The 17001-nt window shown below is 38.5% G+C and overlaps 1 protein-coding gene and 1 non-coding gene across 2 annotated transcripts in view; one reads left to right on the forward strand and one right to left on the reverse strand.

Moving 5' to 3' along the window:
* LOC130409963 (CLIP-associating protein 1) overlaps nucleotides 1-17001 on the reverse strand; it is a 38427-nt gene that overhangs the window by 19342 nt on the left and 2084 nt on the right. Inside the window, exons 2-12 of the mRNA XM_056734217.1 lie at nucleotides 16020-16488; nucleotides 9679-9757; nucleotides 9357-9460; nucleotides 9182-9273; nucleotides 9024-9099; nucleotides 8316-8413; nucleotides 8040-8104; nucleotides 2631-2759; nucleotides 2477-2553; nucleotides 1299-1391; nucleotides 940-1085 (exon numbers count right to left, since the gene is read on the reverse strand). Of these exons, the coding sequence (XP_056590195.1) occupies nucleotides 940-1085; nucleotides 1299-1391; nucleotides 2477-2553; nucleotides 2631-2759; nucleotides 8040-8104; nucleotides 8316-8413; nucleotides 9024-9099; nucleotides 9182-9273; nucleotides 9357-9460; nucleotides 9679-9757; nucleotides 16020-16253 (1193 nt within the window). The 5' untranslated portion in view covers nucleotides 16254-16488. The remainder of the gene's footprint in view (nucleotides 1-939; nucleotides 1086-1298; nucleotides 1392-2476; nucleotides 2554-2630; nucleotides 2760-8039; nucleotides 8105-8315; nucleotides 8414-9023; nucleotides 9100-9181; nucleotides 9274-9356; nucleotides 9461-9678; nucleotides 9758-16019; nucleotides 16489-17001) is intronic.
* LOC130410808 (U4atac minor spliceosomal RNA) lies at nucleotides 10137-10266 on the forward strand. Its single transcript, XR_008905043.1, has one exon. It is a non-coding gene; the product is annotated as a U4atac minor spliceosomal RNA (small nuclear RNA).

The following is a 17001-nucleotide window of genomic DNA, read 5'->3' on the forward strand; positions in this document are numbered from 1 at the left end:
ATATTATTTATATATATTAATGTTTCAATGTTCAACATCTTTTTAACACTGATAATATGAAAAATCTTCCTCTTCTTTTTCTTTATTCTAACAAACCAATTTCATGTATTTATTACTGACTCTCAGAAAAAATATATTAGTAAGTCACTTTGAATAAAAAGCAAATGAGAAACAGTGAAAATGTTGATGGTTTAAATCTTATTTCAACCAGATTATTGTTGTCACGGTCCCCCGTCTGCCCACTCACCACTGGACTACATCACCCATAATCCTTTGCACCGTCACACTGTTTGATTACACACACACACATGATGCACATCTCTGTATTCTTTATATACTCGTCCGCTTCTGTCATCCATTGTCCGGATTTGAATCTTTATGTTTTGTGTGTTTATGGTTTCGTGCATAGCCCTTGGATTGTATTAAAGTGTTCTATCTCTTTCTGCATGTACTGTTACAATATATTGTGTCATTTTTGTGTCAATTTAAAATCAATTATTTACTTTATTAATAAATAAATATATTATCAACCACAACCATTTAAAACAAACATTATCATATCATTCCAACATGACAGAGAGAGTGAGACAGACAGAAAGAGCGAGCAAGAGATTGAGACAGACAGAGAGAGAGAGCAAGAGATTGAGACAGAGAGAGTGAGATAGACAGAGAAAGCGAGTGAGAGATTGAGACAGAGAGAGTGAGAGAGCAAGAGAGTGAGACAGACAGAGATAGAGAGTGAGACAGAGAGATAGAGAGTGAGACAGACAGAGAGAGCGAGTGAGACAGAGAGAGTGAGTGAGACAGAGAGAATCAGTGAAATAGATAGAGAGAGAGAGAGAGAGAGAGAGTGAGACAGAGAGAATGAGTGAGACAACGAGAGAGAGAGAGAGAGAGAGAGAAAGTGAGACAGAGAGAATGAGTGAGAGAATTACTCACCCTAGTGTGATACAGGCCTCACGCACCACCTGTGAACGCAGATCTTTGACGGACAGTTTAAAAGCTCCTTCAAGTTGTCTCAACTGATTAGAAAACCCGTCATGATGAACCGCGCCGGCCAACAGCAGCGACCGAACCTTCTTCAGCTGAAAAAAAACAGATAATCCTCATCTACTACACACGGGTCAAAGGTCATGCACGACATGATCATGAAATACTGGATTAGAGTGAGTTATGTGACAGTTAATGAAATAGTAAAAAAGTAAAAGAATAACACAAACCCAACCAAAACTATCGCGTTATAAAATTAAACACTCATGAACAACCAATCAGAATCCAGTATCAGTGACATCACTCACAGCGGCCACTCGCTGTTCCCAGTCGTGTTTATCATCTGAGAGAACTTCTCTGATCTTGTTCATGGAGTCCTCCAGCTCTCGACCGGAATAAATCTGTGAGGAAACGACAGCGTCATCAGATTCACGGCGAGGAAAATAAAGATCCAGATGCATCTCAAACTGGCCTGTCTCCAGAAAAACCATCAGATGCAAAGATCTGTCGCATCCGTTCTCAAAAACACACCGAGTCTCCATCAGCTGGTGATGACGTTTCATGAAACACAAACACTTTTAAACTTTACCATGCGAGGGCTGATGAATCTTTTGTGAGGACCCCTTTCCTAAAATACATGTTCGTAATTTAAGATGAGAACTTTAACGCGTTAACGCATGCGATCATTTTTTCCCGTTGGATGCGTAAAAGAAAAAATGTAACGCCATAAACGCAAAATGTACATTATATAATCACGCTCTTATTCATATAAAGGCCTTAAAACTATTAGGCATCATTTGAAATGGTTGTATCGACACGTCCAGTATAGATTGACAATTGTGGAACAGACTGGCTTTAATTTCACTCTACTTGTGCGATTAATCGTGATTAAAAATTGTAATCTATTGACATCACTAAGTCATATATAACATTCAGCTGTGTCAAATAAATAATAAGTGTGATGTTGTAAATAATTGTCTCAAATAAGAGTAATGTTGGATCTATAAATCTAAACAGAATATTTACTGTCGTAATTTTCATGACATCCTTGGAAAGACTTTTCAAAGCCCAGTGTATGAAATAAAAGAAATGCTAGCGAGAAAAATTCACTGTAAAGATAAAAAATAAACAATTCTGGAAAGAGATAAACATGAACACTTCTGACTAAAACAGTAGAGTTTAGTAGACTATTCAAGTTTTCGCTTTGAAGTAATCTGAGATATTCCGAGGACCCCCTAGAATCTTCTGGATGCCCCCCGACCCCAGTTAGAAACCCATGTTTTTACAAATAACTTGTGTTATAAATAACAAATAACTAAATCCTACTGTATGACATCACAACCGACAAAATGTACGTAGTGTCTCCATGTCTATCCAGAACTCAATCTGACCCGTCCCGACGAAGGATAAAGTAAAACATGCCAGGACGAGAGGTTAGTCAAAACCATCAGAGGTGCACTTTATAAAAATCTAAACCATGAATGACCTGTACAGCAGGCACGTCCTCGAAGGCACGGAGGAAATCTTCTTCATCAACAGCTCCAGCGCCAGAACCTTCTTTACCTGAACACCAGAGAATGGCTCGTGTTAGAGAACATCAAATCCATCAGAGACACGCAGACTGATGGACGGATCTTCACCTGAGCTCTTAGTGCTGGAGGCGGAGCTCGGCCGCCGCGTGGATCCCGTCCGGCGAACCGACGACGCTCCTTTAGATGAAGACGAGGAACGTCCTCCCTCCACAGATTCATCATCGTCAATGTTTTTATCTGTAAACAATCACAGAGAAACAAATGCAGATGCATCTTGGGATAGTTCAAATCATTTATTCTCTCTGTGTGTGACTCTTTCTTCAGAGGAACACGACAGAAGATATTTTGAGAAATGTCTCAGTGGTTAGGTGTTCATACAACGGACGTCAATAGAGTTCAGTGTTGTTTGATTGTCGACATTCTTCGAAATATCTTCTTTTGTGTCCTGATACAGAACTCCTACGGGTTGGGATTCTCAGTTTTGGATGAACTCTCTGACTTTCCATGTTTGGGTGAAATATCTGTTAAAAGTGAAGTCGCTGCTATCTGCACATGAGACGTGTTGTTCTTCGCATGTGTCACTTTAAGAGACGCCCTCCTCTCATCCGTGTGACATCGCTCAGGAAACCCCGCGTGGACGGATGATTCCCCCCCGAGCGGCTCATGTGAGACACCAGGCCTGAAGTCTGCCAGACCGGCGATCAATCGCTTTGAATTATTTATACACACACACACACACAGTCATCATGACCGCTCTCCCATAATCCATCACCCTTCAAACACACTCTCACATCCAAACCTTACACTGTTTCATATAATCAAGATTACACACTAACCCAGATCTTAAAGGGACAGTTCACACAATAAAACAGACAATTCTGTGCATCACGTCAAACCTGTACGAGTTCTGTATTACTAGATCACAACACAAGAGAAGATATTTTGAAGAATGATGATAATCACACAACACCAAACTCCATTGACTTCCATTGTATGAACACAAAACCACTGACACATTTCTCTAAATATCTTCTTTTGTGTTCCACTGAAGAAAGACAGATTCACAGAACTCTTTTTTAGATGATCTGTCCCTTTAAGCTCTTCCTTCGAGGGGACTGTAGATGATTTTACTACTTGGTTGCCATACATGTGCACACACACACACACACACACACACACACACGTGCAGTCGCCTGCATGCAGCATTGAATCAAAGATTTCACACACAGTGCAGAAAGACACGCGAGTCGCTCATTCACAAACACACAAATCACATCTCTCTTTGAGTAACAAAACACACAACACTCGGTGTGACCGCTGACCACCAGACCACCGTGCCGCCGGCTCACATCCCCCCGTGACCTGCTCATGCTGTCGTCTTCACCTCACACACCTCATCTCGTCTCTCTCTCTGTGTTCATGCGGTGTAAAGTCAGACTCTTACAGGCACAGATGCGGCGACACACCAGCTTCCTCAACATATCCTCACGCTTTCCCACGCTGCCTCATTCTGATACAGCATCCCCCGGCGACCCCTCCCTGCTCCTCTGTGTGTGTGTGTGACTGAGCACTGTTTAAGTCCCGCCCCACACCTCACCGGTTGGAGGAGAGCTCAGGGGAGGGGCCACACTTGTTCATGGATACAAGCATACTGCTGCATACTGCATACTTATACTGAAGCATGCTCAAAACTGAACAGCACAGCGACGTCAAGGTCATGGGTTCAATTCTCAGGGAACACAAACACCGATCATATATATATATATATATATATCCTGAAAACAGTCCGTCTCGTTGGAAAAAATCATCTGCTGAATGTATTACTTTTTTTTTTTTAACTTAAGACAGAATTTAAGAGACAGCTGTGTGTGTGATCCAAACAGCTGACTAAACGTGTGCAATCCAAACCATCAGTTCCTGACCATGACTGTGCTGTAATCACACAATTGATGATGTCATCACATCCTGCCTGATGATGTCATCACCTCACACTTACAGAAACCTTCATCAGCCCCCTTTAAATGATACAGTAATTGTATTACTTGAGGATGTTATGAGTCAAAACATAATACTCGTAGTAAAATCCACATCACAATATTTGAAGCATTAAAGACAAGCAGTACCATCTTTCACCACTAGAGAGCAGAACGCTAACAACATCTGATAAACGTGTTTGGTGAGTTTTATCAAAACGGCCTATTTCAGTGAGACCTGACGAAAAACTGATGGGGATACTACTGACAGATGAAGTGAATACAGCGCTCTGGATTATTATATAGTTACACATACGCAGAATTAAACTCGACTGTAAACCACACGTCACCTGGAGCAGATGCTTCATCAAAAGATTTCTGTTAATCAATGTAACTTCTCGACTTTAATATAAATAATGAAATGACCGTCAATTTCATGTGATATTTTAACAGAGAAAATGTGGAAAATGTAACTTGTGAAAGGAAAAGTTTAATGTGACTAACTCATATCAGTAGTGATCTTGGCGTGAGATGCTGTTGAAAGGCTCCATGAGAATAACATCTCATTTGTTTCTAAAGGGGTTAGCAGATGTTATTGTGCGTTACATCACAAGGTAAAATTATGTTTTCTCTCCTTCTTCAAAGAAAAACACACAATATCTGACTGTATTTCATTATAACCTACTTTAAAACAGATGAGTACCAGAGGAAAAATGCCCTATAAAAATTATCTATATTAAAATGGCCTATTTTCAATCCAGCGCCTTTGTGTGTGTGTGTGTGTATGTGAAAGTGTGTATGTTTGTGTGTACGTTCAAGTGTGTGTAAGAGTGTATGCGTGTGTGTGCATGTGTGCATTTGTGTACGGGCAGGTGTGTGTACATGCCAGTTTGTGTGTACATTCATGTGTGTGCAACTGTGCGTGTGTGTGTAAGTGCAAGTGTGTGTGTGTGTTTGTTTGTGTGTGGGTGGGTGTGTGTACATGCATGTGCGTATGGGAAACTGTGTGTGTGTGTGTGTGTGCATGGATGTGTTTGTACGTGCAAGTGTTTGTTTATGTACGTTCAAGTGTGTGTGTGTGTGTGTTTGTGTGTGCATGTGTGTACGGGCAGGTGTGTGTCCCTGAATGTGTTTGTACATGGAAGTTTGTGTGTTCATGTGTACATTCATGTGTGTGCAACTGTGCGTGTGTGTACGTGCAAGTGTGTGTGTGTGTGTGTGTGTTTTTTGTGTGTGAGTGGGTGGGTGTGTGTACATGCATGTGCGTATGGGCAAGTGTGTGTAGGTGCAAGTGTTTGTATATGTACGTTCAATTGTGTGTGTGCGTGTGTTTGTGTGTGCGTGCATGTGTGTATCCCTGCATGTGTATACATGCAAGTTTGTGTGTTCATGTGTACATTCATGTGTGTGCAACTGTGCGTGTGTGTACGTGCAAGTGTGCTAGTTTGTGTGTGTGTGTGTGTGCGTGTGTTTGTGTGTTGCTTTCACAAGACACTGGAAACACCAAATCTCTTCTTTAAATCTCTGCCTGGCACCTAGTCTCACATCAGCACAAGAGATCATGTTAAAACTGTCATTTAACATCACACAAACATTCTTTAGTTTCCATCTCTGTCCTGACAAACTTCTGATGGTAAAGTTCTGAGAGTCTTCTGGCCCCTGAATCCAATAAACAGAAATACAATTTGTTGGTTGAGCAAATTAAAACTTTTTTACATCTCATCTGTGTCTCAGATATTCAGAGTAAGAGTCAGAAATCACACAAATGTCAAACTGAGCTCAGATTTGTCTCGTCTGCGATCAAAAGTCAATATTAGTGAAGATCTCAATATCCACTCAAACATTTCTCATCACATTTACTCAGATTTCTCTCCAATCTACATTCATTTAACACCTCAACAATCACACTCTCATTTGATTCTCTCTGTATTTCTCCAATAAGAAATTTTAGAAGAAACATCTGAGACTAATCTGATACACAACCGAGAACTCCATCAAATCACCGGTGCAAGAAAGAGAAATCTCTGAGCAATTAACATTTTCCTGATGACTTCCGATGATAAACTGATCCTCCATCGGAAACAGAATTCAGTCGTGTGGTTCAAATATTCCTCATGTTAATTCTGCAGAGCTCTTCAGACGTCTACGTCAGGTTACAATCTCACATTCACAGGATCAACCAAACCAAAAAAAACAAACAAATTCATAGCAATGACGTGCAAATAATGGCGTGGAATGAGATCGCCGGCTGCTGAGTCAGATTAATAACAAACAGATGCACCTGCAGCGCTCCAGCTCAACACATGGAGACACGTCTACACGGATCTTACCGTCTCCTGCTGTCATGATGAAGATCTGCTCGACTCCACTGCAGATACTCCCACTACACTGACCTCACACTGCCGTTTAAAGAAACAGCTCACACCACCAAAATAACACAATTCTACACAAAAGAATGTGTAAAGGATCTCAACGCAGAATGCATCTGTGTTTAAATGCACGTGTCTGTACAGGTGTGATGAGTTTCTCTGTGTGAACTGAGACGTGATTAAACATCACACACAAGAGAAATCTGGTGAGAGAGTATGAGTTGTGTTCACATTTCACCTGCCAATGAAACCAAACACACAAACACGCACACGATTACATAAAAAAACACACGCAGACAAACAAACACACACACACACAAATACACACAGAAGCGCACACGCACAAATACACACAAGCGCACACGCACACAGAAACGCACACACAAACACATACACAAATACACAAAGAAGCGCACACAAAAACACATACACAAATACACACAGAAGCTCACACACAAACACACAGAAACGCACAGACAAGCACATACACACAGAAGCACACACACAAACACAGGCACAAATACACACAAACAAACACACACACACACACACAAAGAAGTGCACACACAAACAAATACACACATAAACACGCGCACAAATACACACAAACAAACACACCCACTAATACCCACAGAAGCGCACACACACAGAAACACACAAACACACACAGAAGCGGAAATACAAACACACAGAAACGCATGCACACACACACACATACACACAAACAAACACACACACAAATACACACAGATAAAACACACACAAACGCACATACAAATACACACAAACATGTGTAGACACACAAACACACATACAAATAAATTCAGAAGCGCGCACACAAATACACAGACACGCACACACAGATACAAGCACGCACGCACGCACAAACAAACAGAAACGCACACAAATACACACGGAAGCGCACACACACACTGATATACACATGGCAGTGCACACACAAACACACACAAACGCGCACACACACAGAAACTGGGGCGGTGACAAAACAATGAGCTCACCACCAGCAATAAAAACACAACTTAAAAACCTCATGCACCACCTGCAGACTGACTTTCATCTGTTACCATGGCAACAATAAGCGATTTACAGCCCACAGCTGCTCATTAGAGTCCCGCTAAACACATCATATACCGTAGATGAAGAATTTCTCTCACCTGCAGACGGAATCATATTCCCAGACCTCTGAACTTCATCAAATCTCCTGAAAATCAAATTCAACCTGAAACAACCAGACGCAGAACATTTTTAAAAGCGTTGAAAATTTTAAACAATTAAACTAATAAAAACATTTTCAAATATTAAGCTGTTTATTAATACATAAATAGTGTTAATAATTGATTAAACAGATTAAAATGAATGATTAAATGATTGATTAAAACTATTCTTTGTTATTATGTGTTATAAGTAGTTATAAGTTATAAGGTATTTACCGTGATTGTGGAAGACCCTTTTTCCCCAGATCCATGCGAACTCTCTCTCCCACATGTCTGTAAATCTCCACCAGACAACTCATCGCACCGTCTCGAACCTGCAGATAATCGTTTCTATTTCAGCGATTGACTTAAACAATTGTTCAGCACACAGCCAAACCATAAATAATGATTCAGTGCCTAAAGGCAGACACATGAAGAGTAAACTGGTCAACTTGTGAAATTAAATCATCTCAGCATCTCATGGAAGGAAATGGGTATTTGACAGACTTACATGCAAATTTCTCATATGGTGTGACGGCAAAAATTTAGAAATAATACGAACAATAAAACATAAATCTCTCTTATGTAATTTTATATGATACATATAAATATTAATAGTAAACAACAATTAAATATTAACAGTTTGCTTTCTAAATTTTGTTGTCACTCCACAGGACACGTTCATGATTTATTTCTTCAACTACCCAAATTTGTATACCTGTCCCTTGACCAAAGCTAAATATACGATACCACAAAGAGTCATTATAATATACATACATTTACTTCGATAAATTAAAGTTAAAGCATCTGATAGCATGTGATGAAGGCATTGGACGCAGTTTCTGGTCTCACCAGCAGATGGCGCCCGAGACCACAACATTACAACCCCGCACACTTCCTGAAGAGAACACAACTGTAAATGTGGACAGTCACGTGATCTCTCACCTGACTCGTGGGGTCTCCCAACAGATGACATATATGAGGAACAATCTTGCTAAGAGTTAAACCTTGAGCTCCATATCTGCAAGTCATGAGAGAGAGAGTCAATATTTCTGAAAATGTTTAGGATTAAATATTCTGTGCATTTGATATATGGTACATACACATTAAGAGTTGAAATAAGACAAAAGCAAACAGCTTCTCTGGTCCGACTGTTTTTGTGTTTAAATCCCACCAGCATTCGGTCCCATACATACTGTCAACAAAAGTTCATTCATCAGTTTTGGGCAGAATTTTAAAGGGAAAGTGTAAAAATGAAGCATGAGGGAAATGTTCTACCTGTGGATTGGCGCATTGGTCCATTATTTTTAACAGCAGCGTCTGCGCTTGGTCTCTCACCTGATCTTTAGAGTCACCTAAACGGTCTATCAAACTGGGAAGAACTGAACGAAACAAAACATTTCTGCAATTTAAATGTATTAATATTGCTCTAAAAATCAACCAACCAATTGAAAATGATTCATCAAACGCAAAAAAAAACGCAAAAAAAAAACATGGCAACTATACATACAATAGATATTATTTACATGTTTTACATTAAAGTTAGGAAAAGTTTGCGAGTGTTAGAAAATGATTCCAACGGTCATTAAAAAGACTTTACCTGTTCCTATTAGTGTTTTGAAGCGGTCCTGTAATCTTGTTATTAATGCAGACACTATATCCATCCCTAGTAAAGCCACCTTAAAAACACAAAAAAATACATTTAAAATGTTATATTTTTACAAAAATTATATTAAACATTTTAAAAAGATGTATTGTGACATTTTAATAGTAAAACAGTCCTCTAAACTTGTATTTTGCAGAGAAGAGACAGAATGCAAATCCCAGCAGCAAAGGATTATGGGTAATGGCCAGGTTCTGTGTTTTCTTGACAATTATTCACAAAATGAAGAGCTTTTTCTGGAAAATAATCACTGATATGTTCAATAGTAAACATGGTTAACTAGTCATGCAAAACAGAAATCATCTTATAATCTGTATTTTCTAAAAGTGAAGAGTTACCATCTGTGTGAATGTGAGTGTGAGTTAGTGAAGGCAGAGACGGTTCATCTTTCTCCACCTTTCCTTGTCTGGGGGTGAATGGACCGATCCATGAGCGTGTAGCGAGATCAGTCCTGCTAACACCTAACCAACACAACCAGCATCACCTGAACTCTTTTGTTCAGGCTATGGTGCAATTTTTGGAACCTGTTCACTCGCTAAAGTGTATGAAAGGCATTTATGAAAACACCTCACTAGCGCCCTCTAGCGTATCTTTCAGCTATCGCAATCTGAACTGAACATCTGAACACACAATCGAATACATTTAACAATGTTATATTTGTAAGTTATTTGCACAACACATTAAAACATAAGAAAAATGTTTATTGTAACTGATATTTTTTATTACATTAAGTAAATTTTTACTTTACGTCTATGCACAGACAGAACGGAGCATCTGCATTATACAATGAAGCTTGTTGTGTGTAAAATATTAATATATGAAGAGTTTGGTTTGGAAATGAGACAACTACATTTTTTTAAATGTACAAAAATCATGTTTTTTACATTCCAATTAATATCAAAGTGTAGTTGGTTTGTTTTGATTGAAGCCATAATAACTAAAAAAAATACAGAATACTGCAGTAAGACATGGAACACAAGAACAACATGATAACATTACAAAAGAAGATTTGTGGATTTAAAAACGAAACTAAGCACATGTGCACGATTTGTGATGTTAGAAAAGCACTGTTAGTGCTAATCTGCATGAAATATTTTAATAAAAATGTATAGTCACATAAGATGTCTTCAATAGTGTTAGTCGTCTAGCATTTGTATTTATTAATATTTATCTCATTTATATTTATTTATCTTTATTATCATCATCACTTCATCTTATATTATTTAATGAACACCGCTTCTTCATCAATTTCTCTCTCTCTCTCTCTCTCCCTGTCTGTCTGTCTGTCTGTCTGTCTCTCTCTCTCTCTCTCTCTCTCTCGCTCTCTCTCTCTCTCTCTCTCTCTGTCTGTCTGTCTGTCTGTCTGTCTGGTAAAATAAGACGGGTCCGGGTCGCAGTGGGACCCCTCACTGTCCTCATTACAGAGTGGGGTGATCACTCTCTCTGGACTCCTCTGGGTTTCCAGGCCGTCTGTGGGACGAGCTTTCTGATTGGCTGTGACGGCTCAGGCGTTTCTAAGCAGTCGTACGTTTATTAAAGGACCCCAGAGATGAAGAACAAGGAGACGACACTCTTCTCCATCACAGCTAATGTTCTGTGTGTTTTTGTAGTATATTTTCTCTTGTATTACCTTCATCTGTGTCAGAGGAACATTAACTCAGTATCCGACTCAGTCTATTAAAAATTCATCACATCTCTCTCTCATCAGTACCGATGCTCGAGCTCAACCTCACCTCACACAAGCACCAATACACAAACTCTGACAGCATGCCTTTACAATGAAACAGTGTTAAAACAAATGTTTTAAATGTAAATATGTTATGTCACTTTGGAAAAAAGCATCTGCTAAATTATTAACTGTAAAGGTGAAATGTTCTGGTAGCAGGCTACAGTAACAGATACAGATGTGATTCTTCTGTTTCTATCCTGTAGTCACATCATAACCATTAAATAATCACCATCAGGTCAGAAGTGTGGTTATTCTGAGAGTACAGTCAGTCAGGATGCTTTGAATCATCGCCCAGATTTCTGCAGATATGTTTAGTGTCAGCTCACTCCCACACACACAAGATATCCCTCCATGGAAAAACAAGAATGTGAAATCTTGTGTAGACAGTAGACACCACTGAAGCAAACCTGTCCTGGATGTAATTCTGTATAGATATTGTGTTCATGGTTTGTGTTTATTCTCATGTTAATGCGCACACAGATCACCTTGAGATGATGTTTTTATCCTCTGAGCATCTGTGTTTAAGGGCAGATGTTTAGTTCATGACCCGCTGACTCACGACTAGGGCTGCAACAACGAATCGATAAAATCGATAAAAATCGATTAGTAAAAAAGTTGTCAACGAATTTCATTATCGATTCGTTGTGTCGCGCGATGCGGAGACGTTTGGTTATTAAAAAAAAACTTTATTTGAGCGCGGAGCGAAGTAAACACACTCGGTCTCTCTCGCGCACTGATGCTAGCAGAGTTCGGCGCCTCATATACAGGGCGGAGCAAAAATAAAAAAACGAGCGGAGGAAAGATACATGACGGAGGCAGAGAAATCAGCGCGACCCAAGTCATCATAGGTGCGGGAGCATTTCACACTAAATAAACAGAAAAACTGTTAACTACAAAACATGCAAACGCGACATGGCGGGAGCAACGCGGCAATGATCCAGCACCTGAAACTCAAACATGTTTGAGTCTGTGATGAGGAGTTCAACAGCAGGTTAAGTCACTACAGAATCCTACTTTTGTTCCGTTTCGAAGTGAAGAACGTAATGTCCCTGGTGCGGATGTTTACTCGTTATCCAGATTGACAAGCATCACAAGTTAGCATTAGCTCGTTAATAACAGTATAATCAGGGGTGGTGTAGTTACTTTGCGCTTTGCATTGTAAGACTAAAGACACGTTTTTATTCACTCGCCTTTTTTGGACCATTCATTTATCAATCTGTTGTCATGTATAGCTACACTGCAAAACTTCCTTAGTAATTTTGTCTAATTTCCAGTCCAAATATCTAAAAAATCTTAAATCAAGATTACTAGACAAGAAAATTAATTGATGCTTAAAACTTCTGTTTGAAATTAGATCTCATTAAGATTATTTTTGTACCCCATCGGCGGATAATTTTTCTTGCTTTAAGCAAACAATCACTTAATTTGAGGTGTTTTTTCAGAAAACAAGACATAATTTCATATGCTTTTTCATGTGTCTAGTACATGTTTCTTGATATAAGATTTTTTTTTTAATTTGGACTGACAACAGGACAAAACTACTAAGTTAGAAAAGCAATTTTTGCAGTGTATATTCTGTGCTTTCTCCCATATAGGTTATTATTGACAAATACATTTGTGTGTGTTGTACTTTTTAATTTAATTTTAAAGTTCTTTTATAGCTCTTGGTCATCTTAAGCTTTGTTAAAATGTGGTGTATAAATGAAGCTTGCACTTACTACAATGATTGTAGTAATTGAATGAATAAGCTTCAAGTGAATTTGAGAGAGAGTGTGTGTGTGTGTGTCAGTGTTTGTCAGTGTGTGCGTCTGCGAGTGTGTGCATCTGCGAGTGTCTGTCTGCAGTGTAGTGTAGTGTAGTGTAGAGAACAAGTTCTTACATTCAAACAAATCCTGTTAAGTTTTCTGATTTGTATTGTTCTTTAGTTTTTATAAATTATTTATTGTTCTGGCAGCTCAGGTGGCACTTTTATTTAAAAAAAGTCTATATATTTGGCAGATGTAAAGCATACATGTGTATGTTTTTTGTGTTAGTCCATTTTTATTTGATTTTATTATTTTTATAACAGCTCAGGGATGTTCAAGGAGCAACATGCTTGTGCACTTTCTAAAGATTTTAGTTCTGTTTTTGAATAAAGGGTTGGAAATGAATGTTTTTCTTGGTTTTTGTTTTTATCCGATTCATCGATTAATCGAAAAAATTATTTACAGATTAATCGATTATTAAAATAATCGTTAGTTGCAGCCCTACTCACGACTCTAAACTCACCTTCAATTCAATTAAAACATCTGATGATTTACTGATCTGAATCTGAACCTTGTTCTGACAACATAACAGCCTCGAAAACCAAAACCTGCGTTGCTCACTTGTGCTCACATACGAGTGTACGTCAGATATACACTCAAAATCAGAATGCATTGTGGGTAAAAAGCAGTTAACAAACGTAGGGAATGAGTCGTTTACTCAGAATTCGGACAACAATACAAAATGGCGGACACCTGATATAGTGCACTATATAGGAGATAGGGGGTGAATTCATACACAGCTGATATCACACATGAAGGTTGTGTTTCTGTAGTATACAAGCCTAAAATACTGTATCCCATAATGCAATGTTGGGACTGTTTACATCTCTGTGATTTTTGTTTCTGTTTTGTTAGATGGGATAGTTCTGTCACACTACACACACAGACACTGAATATTTCATGAACACAATGAACCCCATAACTGTTTGATCAACGCAGAACAGAAAGAGCATCACGGTAATGAGGGAGGAATCCGTTACACTCGCTGAACACGTCATACAGATAGACAAGACATAACTATACCATAACTGATGCTCACATCACACCATCTGAACAAACCACTTAAGTAATAAATACACGAATAATCAAATCCTACAGCTTGTCGAGGAGAACTACAATTTATGCACCCATTTTCACCAAATACAAACTTGGCACTGAAATGTATTTCAATTTTCTACAGTGTGAACATATTGAAACTTAGTATTTTATAATATAAATTATGATATGTGTATTGAAAACTGAGTACAGACATGTCAATGCCCATTTTCCTCGTAAACAACTATTTTGCACGTATCGGGATGTATAAAAAACACACACTTAGCATAAAATGTGCACATCACCGAATGAACACGTCCTGGCCAGAGTTTTAGGTGCATCCTCCAGAGGTTGTGTTTTATTTCAGACAGGCAAACGTTACATTTCAAGGTAAGAATGAGACTACAATGATTATTGATTAAACGTCTTAAAAGACATTCATTTCTGTAATGTTTTTTGACTGAAATGTGAGAACCTCAATGACGTGTCCAGTGGACAAAGGCGACCTCCCAAAAATCCTGAAATCCTGACCAGGACGTGTCCGGTAAAAAGGGCACGTATGGTCATCCCACTTTAAAGTCTCAATGAAAGTCTCAGTCTTCCTTTACAGCGGTTCAGCTTTACTATTAAGTTTTTTATTTTCTATGTTGTTTAGAAGTTAGTGAGTAATCGTTTTAAATAATAAGCAGCCCTATCTTTAATGATGCATGTTAGACGGCTTGGGCGGAGCATCCTTTAACTCCTCCCCTTTTACTGTCAGTCTGCTGCCAGTGACATTTCAAAATGCAACGGCTGTTTTTATGCATCCAATGAAATCGCAATGAATGACAAAAGCCACGCACACTTTTTTTCTCATTCGAGTTTCCATTTCACTAGGAATTTCATCAAAAAACGGGAGCAAGAAAGATCGCAACTTCCGGTTCACGGGGATTTTAAGGGTGAAAACGTTTTCTTGAAGGATGTAAAGTTTCCATAACATAGCAAGTAGCAACACCCTCGTATCCACGTTCAACAGTCTCACAACTGTCATTTATTTAAATATCAAATAAAACGTAAACTCTAGTGGTTTTAAAAGTGTCTTTACAGTTACAGTATGTTTGGTTTTCTTATAGACGTCACAAGTATAATTTTGCATCTCAAATATCAGAACAAACAGCTGCGATGACAGATGCTGTATAATCATTTATAACATGTTTAACACTGCAGTACAAATGTTAGAGAACGTTCTAAACATTCACACAGTGCTGAGAATGACAACAACACTTCATAAATCCAAGAGTGCCGAATGTCTCTTCTAGCTAAATATCTGGAAAGGATTTAAAAAAAACTCCATCAGGTCTAGACAGCAATCCGGCTTTAACACTCAAATACAGACATAAAATGTTTACTTTACGGACATAAATTATGTTTTGGGTTTAATACAAACTGCCTGTCGCCCTAAAACGCTGCCTGTGAATTTATAAGACACTCAAACCAGAAACATTTTCACAATTTCAGCTTGAAAAAAGAGCAACTTCAGCTCAGATTAAACTCTGGACTCTGATGAGAGAGGTGAGAGTCGTTGAATCCATCAGAATAAGAGAATATGACCATTTCTCAAATGATCACAATCACTGTTTATCATCATCATACTTCTCCGTTATGTCTGAGCACAAACCAGAACGAATGTGTCAAAATACTTCCAGTTTCTTTCCTGCATAGAATCTCACCTTGAAATTGCTTGAGTTGACCCACGAAGTGGCCAGACTGTCCACCATCCGGTCCAACATGGTCTGATCCTGTTCCAAATCATGCGACTTGTGTCGGTCCAGGATGTACTCAATGATTTCTGGTCCAACCTGAAACCGACGTCCAACTTCCTTCTGCGTGACCTGTGTGACGATATACTCCATGTTGGGCTCCATGTCCTTGTTGAGTTGGACCAGTGATGGACGACAACACATGGAAACCCTGTCCTGTGAAGATGTATCGTGGATGTTTAGACGGGGTCAATCCAGAGATTGTATCCAGAGGAGATGTGAGAGGACGCTGCGGGTGGGAACGCTCTTCTGAAGCATGTGAAAGATGTTTTGACAAACTGATGCAGGACGGATGATATTAACCCTTCAGCTGTGAAGTCACATCACTGGTCCAAAACGTCATTCTGATGTGTCCCTCGTACACAAATTCACTTCAGTACTGCAATAAAAAAAGTATTGTTAGTATATACAGTATATAAATTATATAACTCATTAGTATTGTAAAAAACAATTGTTAAAAGTATATAATATTATAAATTAAAGTGAAGCAATCCAATAAAAATATTTTAAAGAGTAAATATTTTGTGATTTTTAAGGTCCTACTTCAGTTCAAGTAGTGTCCACCAACAAGTTTACGTACATATACAGCGTAAAAACACTTTCATTTTCTAATAATATGCAGTTATCATTACCTAACTTCTTGACTGACTCTCAAAGGATTAGTCAGATAGTCTACTCTGCTGTGATTGGTCTACCGCAGGGATGTAACGAGGAACATCTTAAAATTAACAACTGCCTTTTTATTACTTCTCTAATGCTACACAATTATTGTTTAATAAAAATATATTTATTGTCAAATAAAAAACTAAATTGCATTTTTAAACAAATTCCAAATCAAGTAAAAAATGAATAATACAAAAGTCAATTGAATATAATACAATATAAACAAACT

The sequence above is a fragment of the Triplophysa dalaica genome, chromosome 21, assembly GCF_015846415.1.
Source record: "Triplophysa dalaica isolate WHDGS20190420 chromosome 21, ASM1584641v1, whole genome shotgun sequence".
Taxonomy (NCBI): domain Eukaryota; kingdom Metazoa; phylum Chordata; class Actinopteri; order Cypriniformes; family Nemacheilidae; genus Triplophysa; species Triplophysa dalaica.